At 40.7% G+C, this 16130-nt stretch overlaps 1 protein-coding gene across 1 annotated transcript in view; it reads left to right on the top strand.

The window, feature by feature from the left end:
- The window catches only part of MED13 (mediator complex subunit 13), a 55974-nt gene that overhangs the window by 11054 nt on the left and 28790 nt on the right, over positions 1–16130 (top strand). Inside the window, exons 3-4 of the mRNA XM_023939357.2 lie at positions 3144–3312; positions 15409–15554. Coding sequence (XP_023795125.2) covers positions 3144–3312; positions 15409–15554 — 315 coding nt within the window. The remainder of the gene's footprint in view (positions 1–3143; positions 3313–15408; positions 15555–16130) is intronic.

The raw sequence follows: 16130 nt of genomic DNA on the forward strand, positions 1-16130 counted from the left end.
CTTCTAGAAGGTCCTGGATGCAGGGGATGAAATGACAAGAGCCGTGTACAAACCAAGTCTGTAACCTTTGAAATGGTGAGGAGTTTATTGTGCAGCTAAAGTCCAATATGAGCGAGCTCTGGAGTTAATGTTTGCTCTGCTGAGCTGCTTTGTGGTCCCGCTCTGGAGCAGAGCTGCTGCCTGTGGGACAGGGCTGTGCCTGGGCATCCACCAGAGCTGCAGCTGGGGAGCAACCTCTGTGCTTGGCACGGGCACTTTACACCCTTTGACTTTGGACTTTTGTTGCTTTTTGTTACAAGAGCGGTGTATGATGTTTCTTTAGTGAGTTACTGTGTTATCTTGTAGCTTTACGGTTTTTAAAAATAAGTTTTTGCTCAACTCCAGCTCTGGAGTTGAGGGTGGTGTGGTGGGAAACTTGTGGTGAAGTCTCTGCTTTGGGAAATGCTGCTCCTTGTTTTTCCTTGTCTTTCCCAGAAAATTATTTCACGGAATGATTCATCTATAATGATGCACACCTCCTCTTTTATAAATGATGGGGCAGGTCTGTTTACTCTTATTCTGTCCCTCAGAGTTACTGGGAGTAACGAGTAACTTTCTCTTACTCACAATACTGGCCTTGTGTGGAAATGTATTTTACCCTGTGTGGAATATAGCAAAATACAAACGTGGTCACCATGTTCTGGTTCCAGTAGCATTGAAATTCTCTTCTTTGTCATCTCTGTATTAAATATTGTTTATTGAAATAATCTGTAAGATTTTTTTCCCTAACTAAAACTCTTAGGTGTCTGGTTTTCTAGATGCTATCTGATTTAAGGATATCAAGACTTTAGTTAATAATATTGCAACCTTTTAAGCTTGTAAGTGGCTTCTGGAGAAAGGTGAAGGGGCTCATTTCCAAGGGGGATTTAAAATGTAAGGACTTGGCTGTGTTGCTGAGGTTTTCTGACCATGGAGCAAAGCAGTGGAACCAAAAATGTGAGGGCGAGGGGAGCAGGCAGGGCACTGCTGTCAGGCCTGTGGTGCTGAGACAGAGCTGGACTCCAGTCCCTGGAGGTGTGCAGGGACAGTGGATGTGACAGAGGAGCAACCTGTTCCCATGTGGGGCTCCATGTGGAGCTTGGAGCAATGACCTCCACAGGTCCCCTCCGACCTAAATTATTCCATGACTATCCAGAGACTGGAGTAAAAATATGTCTCCTTATCTATGTCAGACAAGCTTCCCGTCTCTGCTGCTACCTGGAGTATAAAAGCAATGGCATTTGAAGAGTAACTCTGCTAGGTTAGTCCAAGGAGACCAGGAGTAAATTCTGAGGGACACAAAACCACAAAATACAAGGAATTAGAGCCATAAAGGCAAGATCTGATTGCCAGTGATTTAAGGACAGTATCTCAAGCTTTATTATATTATTATCCTCTATTAGTGTTGCTGGGGATGAATGATATCAGATATATCCTGAGAGACACCCCTGGAACTTTCAGATGTCCCTTGCTTTACCTGCATGTCTTGGTTTGAAAAGACAGGTGTCTGCTAAGCAAGGCAGGAACCTTCCTTGAAATGCAAAAATGTAAACCCCCTCTCTGAATTATTATTATTTTGAAGTTAATGGGCTCTCAGGCAAAGATATGGGAATAACAATTCTTTACTAGTATGTATAAATAAAAAAGCCCCCAAAACAAAAAAAAACCACAATGAAACAGAAGAAAGCTTCCTACAGCTTAATAGGAAAATTAAAATAAAGTGCAGTAGAACAAAAAGCATTGAGAGTCAGAATTCAACCTGACACCCTGTTGGTCAGGGTGTTGGTAGCAGTCTCATTAAATGGTGGCTGCAGCTTTCCTGGAGTGACAGATGTGGTTCTGTAGAAGCAGTGACCCTGTAGAAGGGTGTGGTTTTCCTCTGAAGGTTCAGTGGTGCTGCAGATGGGTCCTGTTTTCCTCTGGGGATCCAGTGGGGAAAGGCTGCCCTGTGGTGTTCCAGGTCTCAGATTATATCCAGGTAGGAATGCTGGGTTCCTCCCCTGGTGGAGCATCTCCCACTGGGATGGTGGGATTTTATCAGTCATGCAGGGACACTCAATGGACCATTAACTGAAGATTTCCCCCTGGAGTTATTTGGGATGGCTCATGGAAGGGGAAGGGATAAAGAACGCTGCCCCTCCCGGTTTTAACAGCAGATAATGGAATACAGACTTTTGGTTACATCTTGCATTGCAGCCTAAGACACTGGGTAAGGGAATTGGAGTGCCAGTGCAGCTCTTTGGACCAGTGCTTGTGCTTTGAGGGCCTCCAGACCCTGTTCAAACACTGAGCAGGAGCCAGAGTGGTGGAAGAAGTTGCAGTTTCTTGTCATAAATCTCGCTTTTCCATTTGGCAAATCAACTTGGCTTGTACAAGTTGGATTCCATGCCTGTGTTTGATTTGTGGGGCACAGAAGATGTCAGTGTTTGACTTCAGAATCCCATTGGTAGGAACTGGGCATTGTCTTGCTGATTTTTCTCTTCTGTGTATACATCAGAAAGCAGGGCTAGGCTGCTTAAATATCTTCATTTTTAATGTTGATTTAAAAAGAAAAAGGACAGTTTTAAGTCTTCTGGGGAGAATCAGGTTGCTCTTGCAAATGTTCTGAATCTGAGCATTTTTCGTCATCTGTAGCAAATTGTTGATCATTGAGGTTCAGTTGATTGCTGACTTTTGTTCCTGGCTATCTTCAGTCAATGCTACTCAAAGACATCAGGATATATTAAATCTGGCTTTGGTAAATTTATTTTTAATCTTAATTGGCACTATTTCTCCAGAATGAGTAATCCAGACTCCCCAAAACATGAGCCACCTCACAGACGGATCACACAGTGCTCTCGCAGGCTGAAATATGTAACGTGCCGCTTCTGCTTGTTTCCTTCTGTGTACAAATAACTCTTGAATCTTCTTTCCTTGTGGGGGACGAGATATTTTTATAGCTGATCACTTTTAGCAGTTCTATCATAAAGTAAGTAGAGTTATCTGAGCATTACAGACTGGTTTTGGTTGCATGTTATACTGTGAATATCTCTTAAAAGCTTGTGGGGGAGAAAAGGGTATTGTGCTATGTCTGAAATAACAGGATGGAATTGAAAACTGGTTTCTGTTTCCCCTGTGCCTTGCAGAAGAGGAAGATGGGGTTTGGGAGAATGGGCTCTCCTACGAGTGCCGCACTCTGCTGTTCAAAGCTGTTCACAACCTGCTGGAGAGGTGTCTGATGAACAGGAACTTCGTGCGCATCGGGAAATGGTTCGTGAAACCTTACGAGAAAGATGAGAAACCCATCAACAAAAGGTAGGAGGCTTTATTTTGCTTTATTGAGGAAGTTGGAGGGTTTATTCTTTGTGCTAGAAGAAAGGTTTAATTAAGAGACTCCTGGGTATGATTTATTCTGGAGCCTGAGTCTCTGCTCACTCTTATTTTTCTGCTTTTTTGGAGTTCTTCAAAACTTTCTTATGATGCAAGCAAGTAATACTAAATATGGTAAACATGTGCAGACCATGGGTAATGGGTGTTGGGAAAGAAGGTAGAGTCTTCCAGAAAGGAAGACAAAGATACCTGAATGAAGAGATACCTGCCCTGGACCTGCAGGTGACTGGAACTAATTCTACTTGCAAACACCAAGAAAGGCTCATTCTAGAGAGCTCTTTGCAGGTCCTACCTGAGCTTTGGAGAAATTGCATCCCATGGGAGATGCTGAGAGTTTGGAATGTCAGCTCCTGGTCAGAAAAAGGATGGTGTCTGGGAATGCTGGTGTTAAAAGAATCCATGTGGCCTCCATGCTGGGGGGGTGGAGGGTGAGAAGAGAATTTTTGATCTAAATTGGAAGGACTTCTTCTCATGGTTCTAACGTGGTTTGACACGGTCTATGTTGCCTAGCAATAAATAATGAAATGAATAAAAACTAGGTTAGCTGGAACAAGTTTAATCGCTGTTCCCAAATCAGCTTTTAAAATCCAAAGTAATTTAAAGCTTAGATGATGGGGGTTTTTGTGTAGCTTTTTTTTTTGTGTGTGTGTCTATGTATGTGTTAAATCTTGCATGCAGGAAATTTTGAGATCAGTGGCTTTGCTTTTTGGGTGTGGAGTTGGCCATTGTTGGCATCTTCTGCAATAAATTTAAACTTGAAAGAAATTTAGAAGCTGTTTTGGAGCAAAAGAAGCAGAAGCACATGTTTGTGTGTGTTTCTATTAGTAGTTGTGAACTGCTGCTTTTAATTTATGTATTAACTTGTCCTTTAGTTCCAGGCATTTCTTTCTCCACCCTGGTCCGGGCAAATGTTTCCTCTCTAGGGTGTCCTTGTCCATCCATTTTTTTTCTGCTATAAATCAAGAGTAAAGAGTTTACTTTTAACTATTTTGACCAATATCACGTTGGCACAGTCTGAGCTTTCCTCCTTTGAGGAACTGGTTGACTAAATTGCCATTTTAAACTAGCATTAGTTATGTCCTGGATTCTCTTAGAGTAATTCTATAAAGCACTCTAGAGCAGCTGGAAAAGCTGATGAAAGCTTTTAAAATAAAATAGCAATGTTTGTTTAATTTGGAGGCTCTGATTCTTTTTTGAAGAAGGTCAGAATGTCAGCATGTTTGATGAAAATAACTGGAGGAATTGTGTGCTTACTCACACAATTTCATCATATGTAGCTCAGAACTACTGGAAGAATATGTAAAAAGCTTTGACAGATCTGTGTAAGATATTTCATTGTTGAGAAATTTCAGTATTTCCTAGCAGATAGCTCAATACCATGTGATTTTCTGAGCACTGGCTTTTATGGAATGAAGTGGGGGAATGGTGAACAGATGTGTTCTCGTGGCAAATTTGGCTCATCCCTCCTAGGAATATCTAGAATTGGGATAATCTCTGCTCTCAGGAAAGTTGAGCTCTTCAGAGGGGTCAGTTCAGGCTTGTGGGAGAAAACCAAACACTGCAATGAGTGCTTTGTGATGGCACCTCTGTAGCTCCAAAGTCTGGAACACTCCTGTAGTAAAAGGAACATTTCTCTCATGGCAGAAGTTAAATGTGACACTGCAGCAAACCCCACATAAAGAGACTTGCAGCCAGCCTGGAAAAAGCACTGAATGTTGCATTTGGGGTGCTGATACATTTCCTACCAGACAGCTGCTCTAAAACTGACAAAAACTAAACCTTAATACAACTTCTGCATATTTTTCATTCCTTAGGATCCATTTAATCAGCCAAACCTATACAAAGTTATAATTTTTTGTAGATGTGGCTGACTTAATTAAAAAAACAAACTAAACCCCCAACAGCCCCTCTTGTGTTTGTGAGTATTGCTGCACATATCTTAAGAATCAGTTTTGGAGCTGTATTTTTGTCTTTCATCCCATATTACTCTGCTGTCTTTGGGACTGTTCTTTGCATTAAGGTTCAGAAACCCTGGGAAGGAATTCCTGTGCCTGTGTAATTTGAGGTAATTTGGTATCCTGGGGATGTGAAGTTTGCTACCAGTGTGCTTTGGATCATAATTTATCTCACCCTGCACTTTGGGGCTTGGCCAGCCGCTCTAGAGACTTGTTCCCTGTGTTTTACAGCTGCAGATTTCAATCAGGTTGGTTGTTCTTGCTGGAAATCTTTAGTTTCAAGGAATTTGGCTGGAAATGGAGCAGTCAGTGCCCTTGGTGTGGAGGTGACTCCTTCCCCTGGGCTTTCTGGGACTGTGGCTGAGCGAGCTGCAGGACCTCAGCCCCACTCTGTCTCTGTCTGTCCCTTTGAAGGATGTGCAAATAGAGCTGTTTCTTTCATTTGAAGCTGATACCATCTGGATTTTTCCCAGTTCTGTTTGAAAGCATATGCTTCCAGAAGGGGAGATTTTCTGTGCTCTGCTCTCCCAACAATAGCTGGCGGTGGTGGCACAGCAGCCAGGAGGGAGGCTGTGATTTCTAATAGGTGTTGGGCTGTGATAACAGCTCCTCCAGCAGCCCTGCCTTCCTGTCTGTTGCTCTGGTGGTTTTTTTCCTCCGTGTATAAGGTTATATTAAAATAAAAAGTCTGTGTCATTGTACATTTTAATTGTACTGAAAGGACAGTCCTGAATGTTTATAATTGATGCCAGTGTGGCCAATTAGCAGATGACCAGGGAAGTCAGAATGAGATAGTTTTGAGTGTTCACTGTTTAATGACGTGACTCCTAAACAAATAAACTTATTAAACTAATCTCTATTATATGAGACCTCTTAAAATTTTTGCTGTGGGAGCAGTAACCCCTCAGCTGTTTGTGCTGTGCAATCACGTGCTGAGAGGTAACAACCATGACCTGCTCTTCCTTTCCTCCCTCCCCTGCTGCTCCCAGTTAAAACCAGTTAAAAGTGAGACACTGGTGGATGGGCTGAAATCTGATCTCTAAGAACAACTCACCATTACTCTGCCTGGGGAAACTCTCTGAGGTTTTCACTCCTGGTTATGGATAGGGCAGGGATGGAGCAGCTCCCTGAAGGGGGTATGTGTGTGCTGGGTTCTTGTTGCCCATTTTTAAGAAGGTGATTTCAGTTTTCTAGATGAATAAAAAAACACAGAGAGGATTTTGCTGAAGGTCTTTGCTGCAAAACACAAAAAAATTGTCATTGTATTTGTCACAACCTCTTTCAGTCACTTGGAGACTACAGAAGCTCAATAATGTGGTTTAAATGACTACACATTAAACTAAAATTTGACAAATAGGAATGTAATTCTCTTTTCTCCTTTCTAACCAGTTGTTTTGTTGCTGCTTTCAGGAATATGGTTGTGTATGTTTTATTCCAAAATCCCCTCATAAATGTGAGCTGGAGACTGTCATCTGCTCCATCCCACTGTGCTGCTTGGATTGCTTCAATAACTGCCTTTGGATGAGGCTGTTCCTCTTACTCATTACTGGGGTATACCTGGAGTAAATATGATTAGGAAACCTGTCAGATTAAATACTATTTTAGATACAATTTAAATAGATCAAATATGACACCCCTAATGAAGCACAAGTACCAAGTGTTTACATGAGGGGCATCTCTTGGAGTTTTTGGTAATAATTACAACTTGCTAAACTTTAACACAATTGAAGTAGCAGTAAGCAAACAATTGAGTAATCCAGAATACTGAATTGGTGGGTGGATCTGATAGACAACTGAAAGTCTAGAATGCTGAAAGCTGCTATATTACTTGTATGGTTGCTTTTTTTTTTTCCCTTGTAATTGGGAAATAATGCAGCCAATTGCAGTGGGTGGCAAAGCAGAACTTGTGTCTGACGAGTTCACTTAAAAATGGTGGAAAACACCAGAGAAAAACACCACACACCCAAAACAAAAAACACAAAAAACCACCCCACAAACCACTTGGAAATTCATAAGTGATAAGGTTATCATAACTTGCTGCACAGGTTTCAGGGTAGTTCTGTTTATGACAAGTCTGGGTTCAGGATTTTAGAATGCCAGGCCACCATTCTCTTCCTTTGTTGTGTTTTTTTGTTTTTTTTTTTGTTTCCCATGGAAATAGAAAATAATAAGTATATAACTTCATGGGAAGTGACTGCTGAAAAATAATCTAGATACCAATTTTGCTTTATTTTAAACCTTTGTACATGCAGTTATATTGTTTTGAAGGTGTGCTTATCATGGTTCTGTAGAGGGGCTTTTTTTCTCTACCTCATCTTGCCATGAGGAAGAAGTGGAACTGTGGGTGTGATTCCTGAGTTTGGTGCAAGGCTTGTGGCAGCCCTTGAGTGTGGAATTGGGATGGCCATGGCTGCAGTGTGTGTTTGGGGGTATTTTTCTAGTTTGGGCCCTGGGAATGGTCCTGCTGTGCCATGAGAAATGTCTTTATTAGCATTGAACAGCGTGGATGGGATCTGCTCCTGTCTGTCTGGTGTTCACTGCCCTTAAGACAAAGGGAATGCTGCTTTTGGTCTGTTTTAACCCACATTTCTGCCCTGTTTGCTTCCCTTTTCCCAGTTCCCATGGTTGTCTTTTCACAGGAACACACTTAATCCCCTGGGATGCTGTTGGGAAATATCATTATTAAGGAACAGAACAAGATTTCTGCGTGCTAAAGCTCAAAAATTCCTTCATACTTGAGAGAGTTAACTATGAAAACAAGGTTCATCCACAGGTTTTGGGTTTATTTCTGTCTATTTAGTCTGAAACCAAGTGGCTCTTCCCTGATAGTGCTGGAATATTTTCTATTAAGGCTGCTCAACTCTTTGCAGTGTAAATTTCCTCCCTATGTTAATCTTTAAATCAAACAATGTCAACATTTTTTTACAGCAGCTCTAATGAGGCTGTTCTGGCATCATGTCCCGGCAGGAGAGCAGGTGATGTTTTTCCTTTTGCTGTAGACAGCTGGAATTGAGAGCTGCTGTAAGTAGGACAGTGCAGGATAAACAGCAGGAGCTGAGAGCATTGATCACATGATTGTCTCTTTGGAATATTGGGTTGCTACAGAGACTACAAGCAGACAAATTTAGCACTTTACATCACAAAGCAGTTTTCTCTTATTTAGCTTAAATTACACTGGTAGTTGGTTCATCAGGAAAAAGGAAAAAATGATATGGCTCTTGGTTTTTAGCTTTCAAGTATAAATCTGCTCTTTTTGTTCACTGAACAATAAAATAATACAAAAACCATACAGATACTTCAGATTTTGTTAAATGACAATTTTATAATGCATTTCCATTTTGAACTTCAAAAAAATCTGGCTTAATAAAATGTTTGTAAATGTTTCAGGATGGGAAAGAGCAATACAGGAAAAGCTGTTTCCCCTGGCTTTGGAACACAGGGATGTTTAGAGCCATAATCCTTTTCCCAAATACGTTCTGGATCTTTATGCTTTATAGCACACGATTATTTCCCTGTGAAAGCTCAGATAATTCAGATTTGCAGCCTCAAATTAAAGGATGCTAAAATACAAGGTGACAGGTTTATTAGTCTCGTTTAAGTTCTGAAATACAGGAACGTGAGCAAACTCTTTAGTTTTGTAGTATTGTTTGTAATTGTATCTGGAAAAATATATACCTTTGTGTGCATATATAAACTCCTTGCTGCCTTCTGAAAAAAATCATTTTTCTTCCTTTTAAAATACTGTGCTGAAGTTTTAGTTTGTATAAAAGTAAAATTGGTATTATTGGGATGAAGCTAAGCCCATAAATAATGAAGTTAATTTAAAATGTGGCAGTCTAAAGCAACTGTGGTTTATTCTGGAATACAGATTGCTTGCTACATTTATGTTTGTTTTAGTGCACATAACTCAGTTATGGAATAAATAAATATTTTTAACTCTCAGGTCTAAGTCAAATCAAAACATCCTCAGCCAGGAAGAATGCTTTGGAGAGCCTTTTGACAGGAGTCATTAATGATGTGCTTTGAACTGGAAGAGTTTTTTCTACTTTGCTATTAGCTATGTTTTTCTGCTTTGTGTTACCATCAAAATCAGCCTTCTGCTGTATTTCCCTGCCTGGCCATGGGGAGTTACTCAGGGATGCTTGGAAGAACATCTCTGCTCCATGGCTTTGTCCAGAGTGAGAGAAGCAGCTGGAATTCCAGCTCTGGATCCTTCATTTACGATACAGAACGTGCATCTCCCTAGAAAATGTAGCTGTGCATTTGCTGAGGTTCTTTGCACTGGTTTTAGTGTTTTACTTATTCCCTGTGTTGCTGATCACAGCACGAGCACACTGAATTTCCTGTTCCTTTGTACTCAGAATTAAGTTTGGGGAATTTGGCAATTCAGGATTGTGGATGGTGAGTGGGAATTGAGGATGCCACATTTGAAATAGGATGGGCTTTTGGAGCAGCAAAGGTGAGAGGGAAAACAACCCCACCTCTCTTCAGTACCTGTGCTATTCCAGCTGCACCTGAAAGTGTGAGTAGTCCCAAAGAACTGTTCTGTTGTATCCCAGCTTGGTTAAAGGCAAAAGAAAATAAAAGAACAATCAGGAAGGGTTTATGGCTTAATGGGGGGCGTGTGTCACCTTAAACCTTTTTTCCTTGTAAATTTATATTTCCAGAAGAACCTATTTAATTGTAAGACTGTGCTCTTCATTCTAGGAATTTATTGTAGGAGGGAACTGTCACATTTTCAATAGGAGGTTCTTTGATATTTTGGATTTATTTAAGTGGCACCCAGAACTTTTGTGTGGTGAAGGACAACTCTTGGGAGATGCTTCACTTTGGTGGCTGAGGGTTGGGAACACTCAATTATTGTCAGCCACTCCTGGTATTGATTCTTGGGGAAAATGCCCCACACTGGCCAAGATAGACCAATTTTTGGCAATCATTTTATAACAGACTGAAATAATGCAAGTTAATTAATTAATGAGAGCCTTACTCAGCTGATGTGTTTGTGCTCCTAAACCAGGTGTGTTGTGCCCTGCTGGGAGGGACATGGTGGGATCAGAAGTGGGACAATCATCAGTCCTGGGACAGAAACTGCTGTGAGCGTGTTCCCTGTGCAGGGAGTGGCACCCAGAGTGTGCAGTTTATAAGGATTCAGTAAATATTTTGGTTGAGTTAGCAGCACTTTGGCAGAGTAAGGTGCTCCCACTTCAACTCAGAAGTAATTCACAAAGACAAGCTAGGAAAACAAGAGATAGTAATTACATAAAACAAACATTTTCTCTTTCAGCTGAAACATTTGGATTTTTTTTTTTATTTACTATTAAAATGTGCTTTTAGTTGGAGCCTTCCTTGTGCTGGTGCTGTCATGAGGAGGTGATTTGAGTGTGGATTAGGGATTTGAGTGGGGTCCTAATGCAGCCAATGTTTGGGAAGCACTTTGAAGATCTAAAACTCTACAGAAGTCCTAATGTGAAGACAAAACCAGACCTAATTACCTTTTTATCAAAAAGATATTTTCAGGTTTGCTAATGGAAACCTCCTGTAGATGTGGACTATAGTGTGGTTTCCCCTCCCACCCTTTGGTTATTCTTAAAAAGGTACAAGTAGAAATTGTATTGGATTTATCCACAGCAGCTTCTGGTTTTTTCCCCCCATAAAATCATAATCCTTTGTCTGTGAAACAAAAACATCTTTGTTTTGTATGATTAGAGTGAAGAGGGAGCATGGGGGAATGGAATGGTTTTACACAAATGTATTTAATGGAGTGTAGATGAGGACTGAAAGTTGCTTGAAATAGCATTATTCCCAAGGAGTCTCATTTTATTTTATTTTTTATTTGTTTTTAAAATTGCTTTCAGGATTGGAGCTCAGTCTAACTGCCTTCTGGTGTGTTCAGATCAAAAGTCATAAAGAAACCTTGTTCTGATGGCCCTTCATTGATCCACTGATTCAGAGATCAGTTGGAAACTGCATTATTGATACCTAAATTCTGTGATTGGGACTTTAATGAAATTAATTAGAAATATTAATGGAGCAACTTGATGTGCAGAGTCAGACAAGAAAAAAGTTGTTTTGAATTAGGATTTTGTTTTCAGAATTTTCTGAATAAAATATATGCAACAATGAATGATGGCAGTAATAGAAGTACTAAAAAAGGAGGTTATCAATGCTGACTTTAACATCAGCTATTTTTCCTTCTATATCTGACCTTAAGGATATCACTGATTCTCTCTTCATGCAGAATAAAATTTCAAACTGTTGAGGTGTAGGGATTTTTTTTATATATTTCAGCAGTGAGATGCTCTGCACAAATTACCAGTGATCTTCTGAGCTACCTAAAATAGTCTGCAAATAAAAATAGGATGAACTCTCGGTTAGCAGGCAGGAAACCACCAGCCTGATTCTGTTACTGTGTCCTTGACTGAATTGTAAAGATAATTTGCCTATTTACCCCAAAGTGATACATGGTAGATTTTTTGCTTGATTAGGATTTTTGGTTGTGAGGTGACTTACTTAGAAGATCAGAGGTGGATTTAGAGAAATGTGGAAAAATCTATATACATATATATATATATCTCCACCTTTTTTTTTATTAGATTATGTTAAAGTTTGGAATATTCCTCCTAAACTGAGGTTATGCACTGACAGCCAGGTTCTAGAATCTTAAAGAATTGGAGGATGTTCAAAAGTATTAATTTAAACAAAACAATAATAAAAAGTATGTATTTTTTTAGAGTTTTTTTGCTAAGTCAATAAAATAATTTGTGTGGGACATCCAGTAGAGCTCTGGTTCTTCATGTTCCTTCCTCCTTTTCTTTACTCCCTCCAAAGAGCTTCCCTGTGGTTTTGACTTTTTTTTTTTAATTAGGATTCTTTATTTGTATTTCTTGTGATTATTTCCACATGCATTGATATTTCTTAAGTTCTGTAGGCTGAAATAATTTGAATGTGAGAAAGCTGTTTCTGAGCACAACTGGCTCAGAAGAAATAAACCACTTGAAGTCCATGAAGTGTTAATTTTGACTTTCAGGTTAACCTTAGTTTTAAAGCAAACTTGTGCTTCCAGGGGATAATTTGTGTCCCGGGTGGGATCTGTTTCCCTTATCCCAAGTTTCCAGACTCCCTTTTTTATTGTGTATTTCTCCTGTGAAACATATTATCCTTCTGGCCTGAAAGTGCCTCTGCTGCACCTCTAAAAGAAAACCCTCCGGTGCTGCACGTCGTTCTACTGTTTAACACATTTATAACCAGGATTAGTGGAAATTGGGTGAATTTTGGGTTTTCCAGGATGAATTGTAGCAGTGGATCCTCTGTCCATGCCATGGAGGCAGAGCTGGGAACAATGGCAGTGGCAGCGCTGGGTGTTCACTCTGGATTATTTTGTTGGAAACCTCTCCCCTGCTGAGTTGGGGGAGGAAAAAGATCTGATTTGGGGTGTTTTTTTTGTATTTTTGGATTTGGCTTTTGCATGGTGACCTTGAGTTTTCCTTGCTCCTCCTTAGGACTGGTTTTGCAGTGTGATGAATTGAAATGCTTCTGTTATCATGCTGATGCCTCCCTTTGTCTTGGTTTATCTGAATTCCATCAGATTATGCTGTGATTGTTTGTCCTTTATCTGGCTAACAATGGGGTGTTTACAAGAGGTGAAGCTTAATTGCATTTAAAGCCTATATAGGGAATATATGCTTTTATTTTTAAATTATATCTTGCTGATGCTGAGCTTCTGAATTGTGTCTATCACTGGGAACCGAGGCACTGCCACCTCCTTTGCCCTAAAACATCCAATATGGTTTGGAAAATAAAATTCAGTTTGAAAATCAGTCTTCCACCATTTGCATAAGGATTAAAGTTTAATCAGATTTCCATACTGGAATTTAGTGGTGTGTCCTGGCCACGTGACTTCTGTTACACTTGAAGTCATCAACAAGATGCTTAGTTCCATCCTCACTGCATTTTGGAAATGTAACTTTCCTGGGATTCCTGAGCACTGTGGGGTTTCAACTGTTATGAAGTAGTTTATAATTCATTCAGATCTTACCTTTTTTTGCTCCTAAAACACAATTAAAGCTGAAAGCTGGAGAACTGTTTTCCCTCAGAGCAGCTTCTCAGTGGGGTCACACCAACTCTTGCTTTAAGGTGCTGGAATAAAAACGTGCTGTTCTTCCTGCTCCTCCATGAGCACTCTGAGGGTTCTCTCATCCTTTTTGGATGGTTTTGGTCCTCAGTTTTAAATCTGCTGTGTTTTTATCACTGTTCCACCTTCTCCCTGACTCTGAGGCTTTGGGGGTGAGAGTGAACCAACCCATATCCATTTCCAAGGATTGAATGGACTGTGCCAATTCCAGAAACTTTTCTTTCCCCTTGCCACCCATCCCACCATCTCCCTCTGGGGAAAAAAACATCTTGGAAATGGCATTAAAAATGTTCCCAGTCCCCTCAGCCGTGGAGGTTGTGTTTTAATGGGGTTGTTCCTGTTGGTTCTCCCTGCCCTGGAGCTGTTTGTGTCTTTCCCAGGAATGCCAAACTGGCTTTTAGACTAAGGAACACCAATGTCCCAGAGCCTTCATGCCATCCTGGGTGGTGTTTTTGGGACACTGTGGTGTTGCATTCATTTTTAGGCTGCAGTGGTTCATGGAGTGTCTTTCCCATTGGATCATGTAAAGTATCTGCTGTTTTAACTGACTAAAATCAGTGTTTCCTGTGACTTGATATCTTTATTCCCTGAGACTGAGCAGGATTTTGCTGCTCCCTCCTTACAAAGGAAGATTTATTTTCTCACCAGCACTTTAAAAAGTTCTTCTCAGGTTCTCCTTGACCTTGGTCCTTCTCTGGCTGTGATGTTGGACCTAATTTAAGGTCCAAATGAGCAGCATCTTCTGCTTTTAAACATCTGCTGTTTTCCTGCTGGAGTGCATCAGTCTGGCAGACACTTGGGATAACTTCTAGCCACTGTAACTGAGGAATGTTGTGCCTGTACAGCTTCTTTAAAAGGGGGAAAAAGTTTTTCAGGCAGGTGTGAGGATGTTCCACTTCTGACTGGGATCTGCTTGGTTTTGCCTTCCTTTCTTCCTGCCCTTTAATTAAAATTGGTGAAATATGTTTCACATAAATCATGGAGTTGGTGTGGATGCAACATGAAATGTTTTCCTGCTTGTCCTTGCAGGGGTCAGCTGTATATGTAACAACAACAGGGAGCAGAGCCCCAAAAATTAGAAATTCTCTGCAGTGATCATGTGGAGTAAAAGATTTCATGTAGCTGCTCACTAATAACTGTACAGGGCACTGGGATATAGCATTTAAATCAGAGTTGTGGGAAGGAGAAATGTTCATTATTGGGGAGTTATTTGCTGTTCAAGTCTGTTGGTCTTTTTTTCCCCTAAAACTCTGGACCATGAGAGACACTGTCAGTGAAACATCTGCTATTAAACATTGACACTTGCCTTAATGACTTTAATTAAGAATGTCTCGAGCCTCTTTTTTTTAATTGATTGTATCTTCCCTTTTGTGTGTAGGTATGGGATTTCATTTTTAGTTACTTGATTGGCTTCAAGAACACGAAGATAAGATTCAATTTAAATAACAAAACAAAACCACTTCTCAAAGCTGTTGCCATTCTTCTTGCTCTTAAATAAGTGACTTGTTGGCTGATATTAAATTCTGCTTAGTGGAGCTGTGACAGGACAACCTAGATATGACCTCATTAAAAATAAAATATGTTCAGAGGTATTTCTAGAGATTTTAAATAAATGCATAAGGTATAAAAATATTAAATTACAGGTTTTTGTCTTGTAAAAAATGATACAAGTTTTAAATTTCCTCAAGACAGCAAAATATAAAGTGTCAGACTGAAGAAATTGAAAACTTAGTGCCTGTTGTTTTTCAACTGATTTTTCTTTGGTTTTGTAAAGGGAATATATATTTAGCATTTTATTGCTATTTATATAGAAGAGTGTTTTGGTTGGTTACATTAATGAGTATATTGTCAGGGAATGCCTTCAAACTACCAAAAAAGAGACCAACTTACTGAAATTCTGTACTTCAGACTTATTTTCTGCTGTTGCCTTTGCAGTGAGCACTTGTCCTGCTCGTTCACCTTCTTCCTGCATGGGGACAGCAACGTGTGCACCAGCGTGGAGATCAGCCAGCACCAGCCCGTGTACCTGCTCAGCGAGGAGCACCTCACCCTGGCCCAGCAGTCCAACAGCCCCTTCCAAGGTGGGATTGCTGCCTTTGGCACCTGCAGTCATCCTCTGGCTGCTCCCTGAGGGCGTGGGGCAGGCTGGCAGTGGGGGCAGAGCGTGTCCTGCTGTCCCCAGCTGTGCCCTGTCCTCACACAGTCAGGTGCTGTGTCCTGGCCCTTCTGCAAGTGGAGCGTTTGCATATTCATCTCTTGGCATGTAATTGAGTCATTTGTCCTCATGACACCGTTTCCAAGTACTGTCCTATTGGTGATTTAAATATTTTGCTGTTTCAACCTTATAACCCCCACATACCTTCACCAACCCTCTATCAGAAATCCATTTCTGGCTCGGTGTATTTAACCTGTTCACACCCCCTCCCCTTTTCACTTGGCTCTTCCTTGCCTGTAAATCCCTGTGGTTCCCCCAGCAGATGCAGGTTGTGCTCTGGAAGACAGAGGAGTGCTGGGGCCTGAGTCTGGTCAGTGGGGCTGTGTGATCCCTCCCTGCAGAAATCACCTCTCCTGCATGGCCACACACCTTTAGTAATGCTCAGTGCCCAAACTTGCTTTTTTCCCTGAATGCAACTTAACAGCAGCTGTGCTTCCCCACT

The sequence above is a fragment of the Cyanistes caeruleus genome, chromosome 21, assembly GCF_971803275.1.
Source record: "Cyanistes caeruleus chromosome 21, bCyaCae1.hap1.1, whole genome shotgun sequence".
NCBI lineage: Eukaryota > Metazoa > Chordata > Aves > Passeriformes > Paridae > Cyanistes > Cyanistes caeruleus.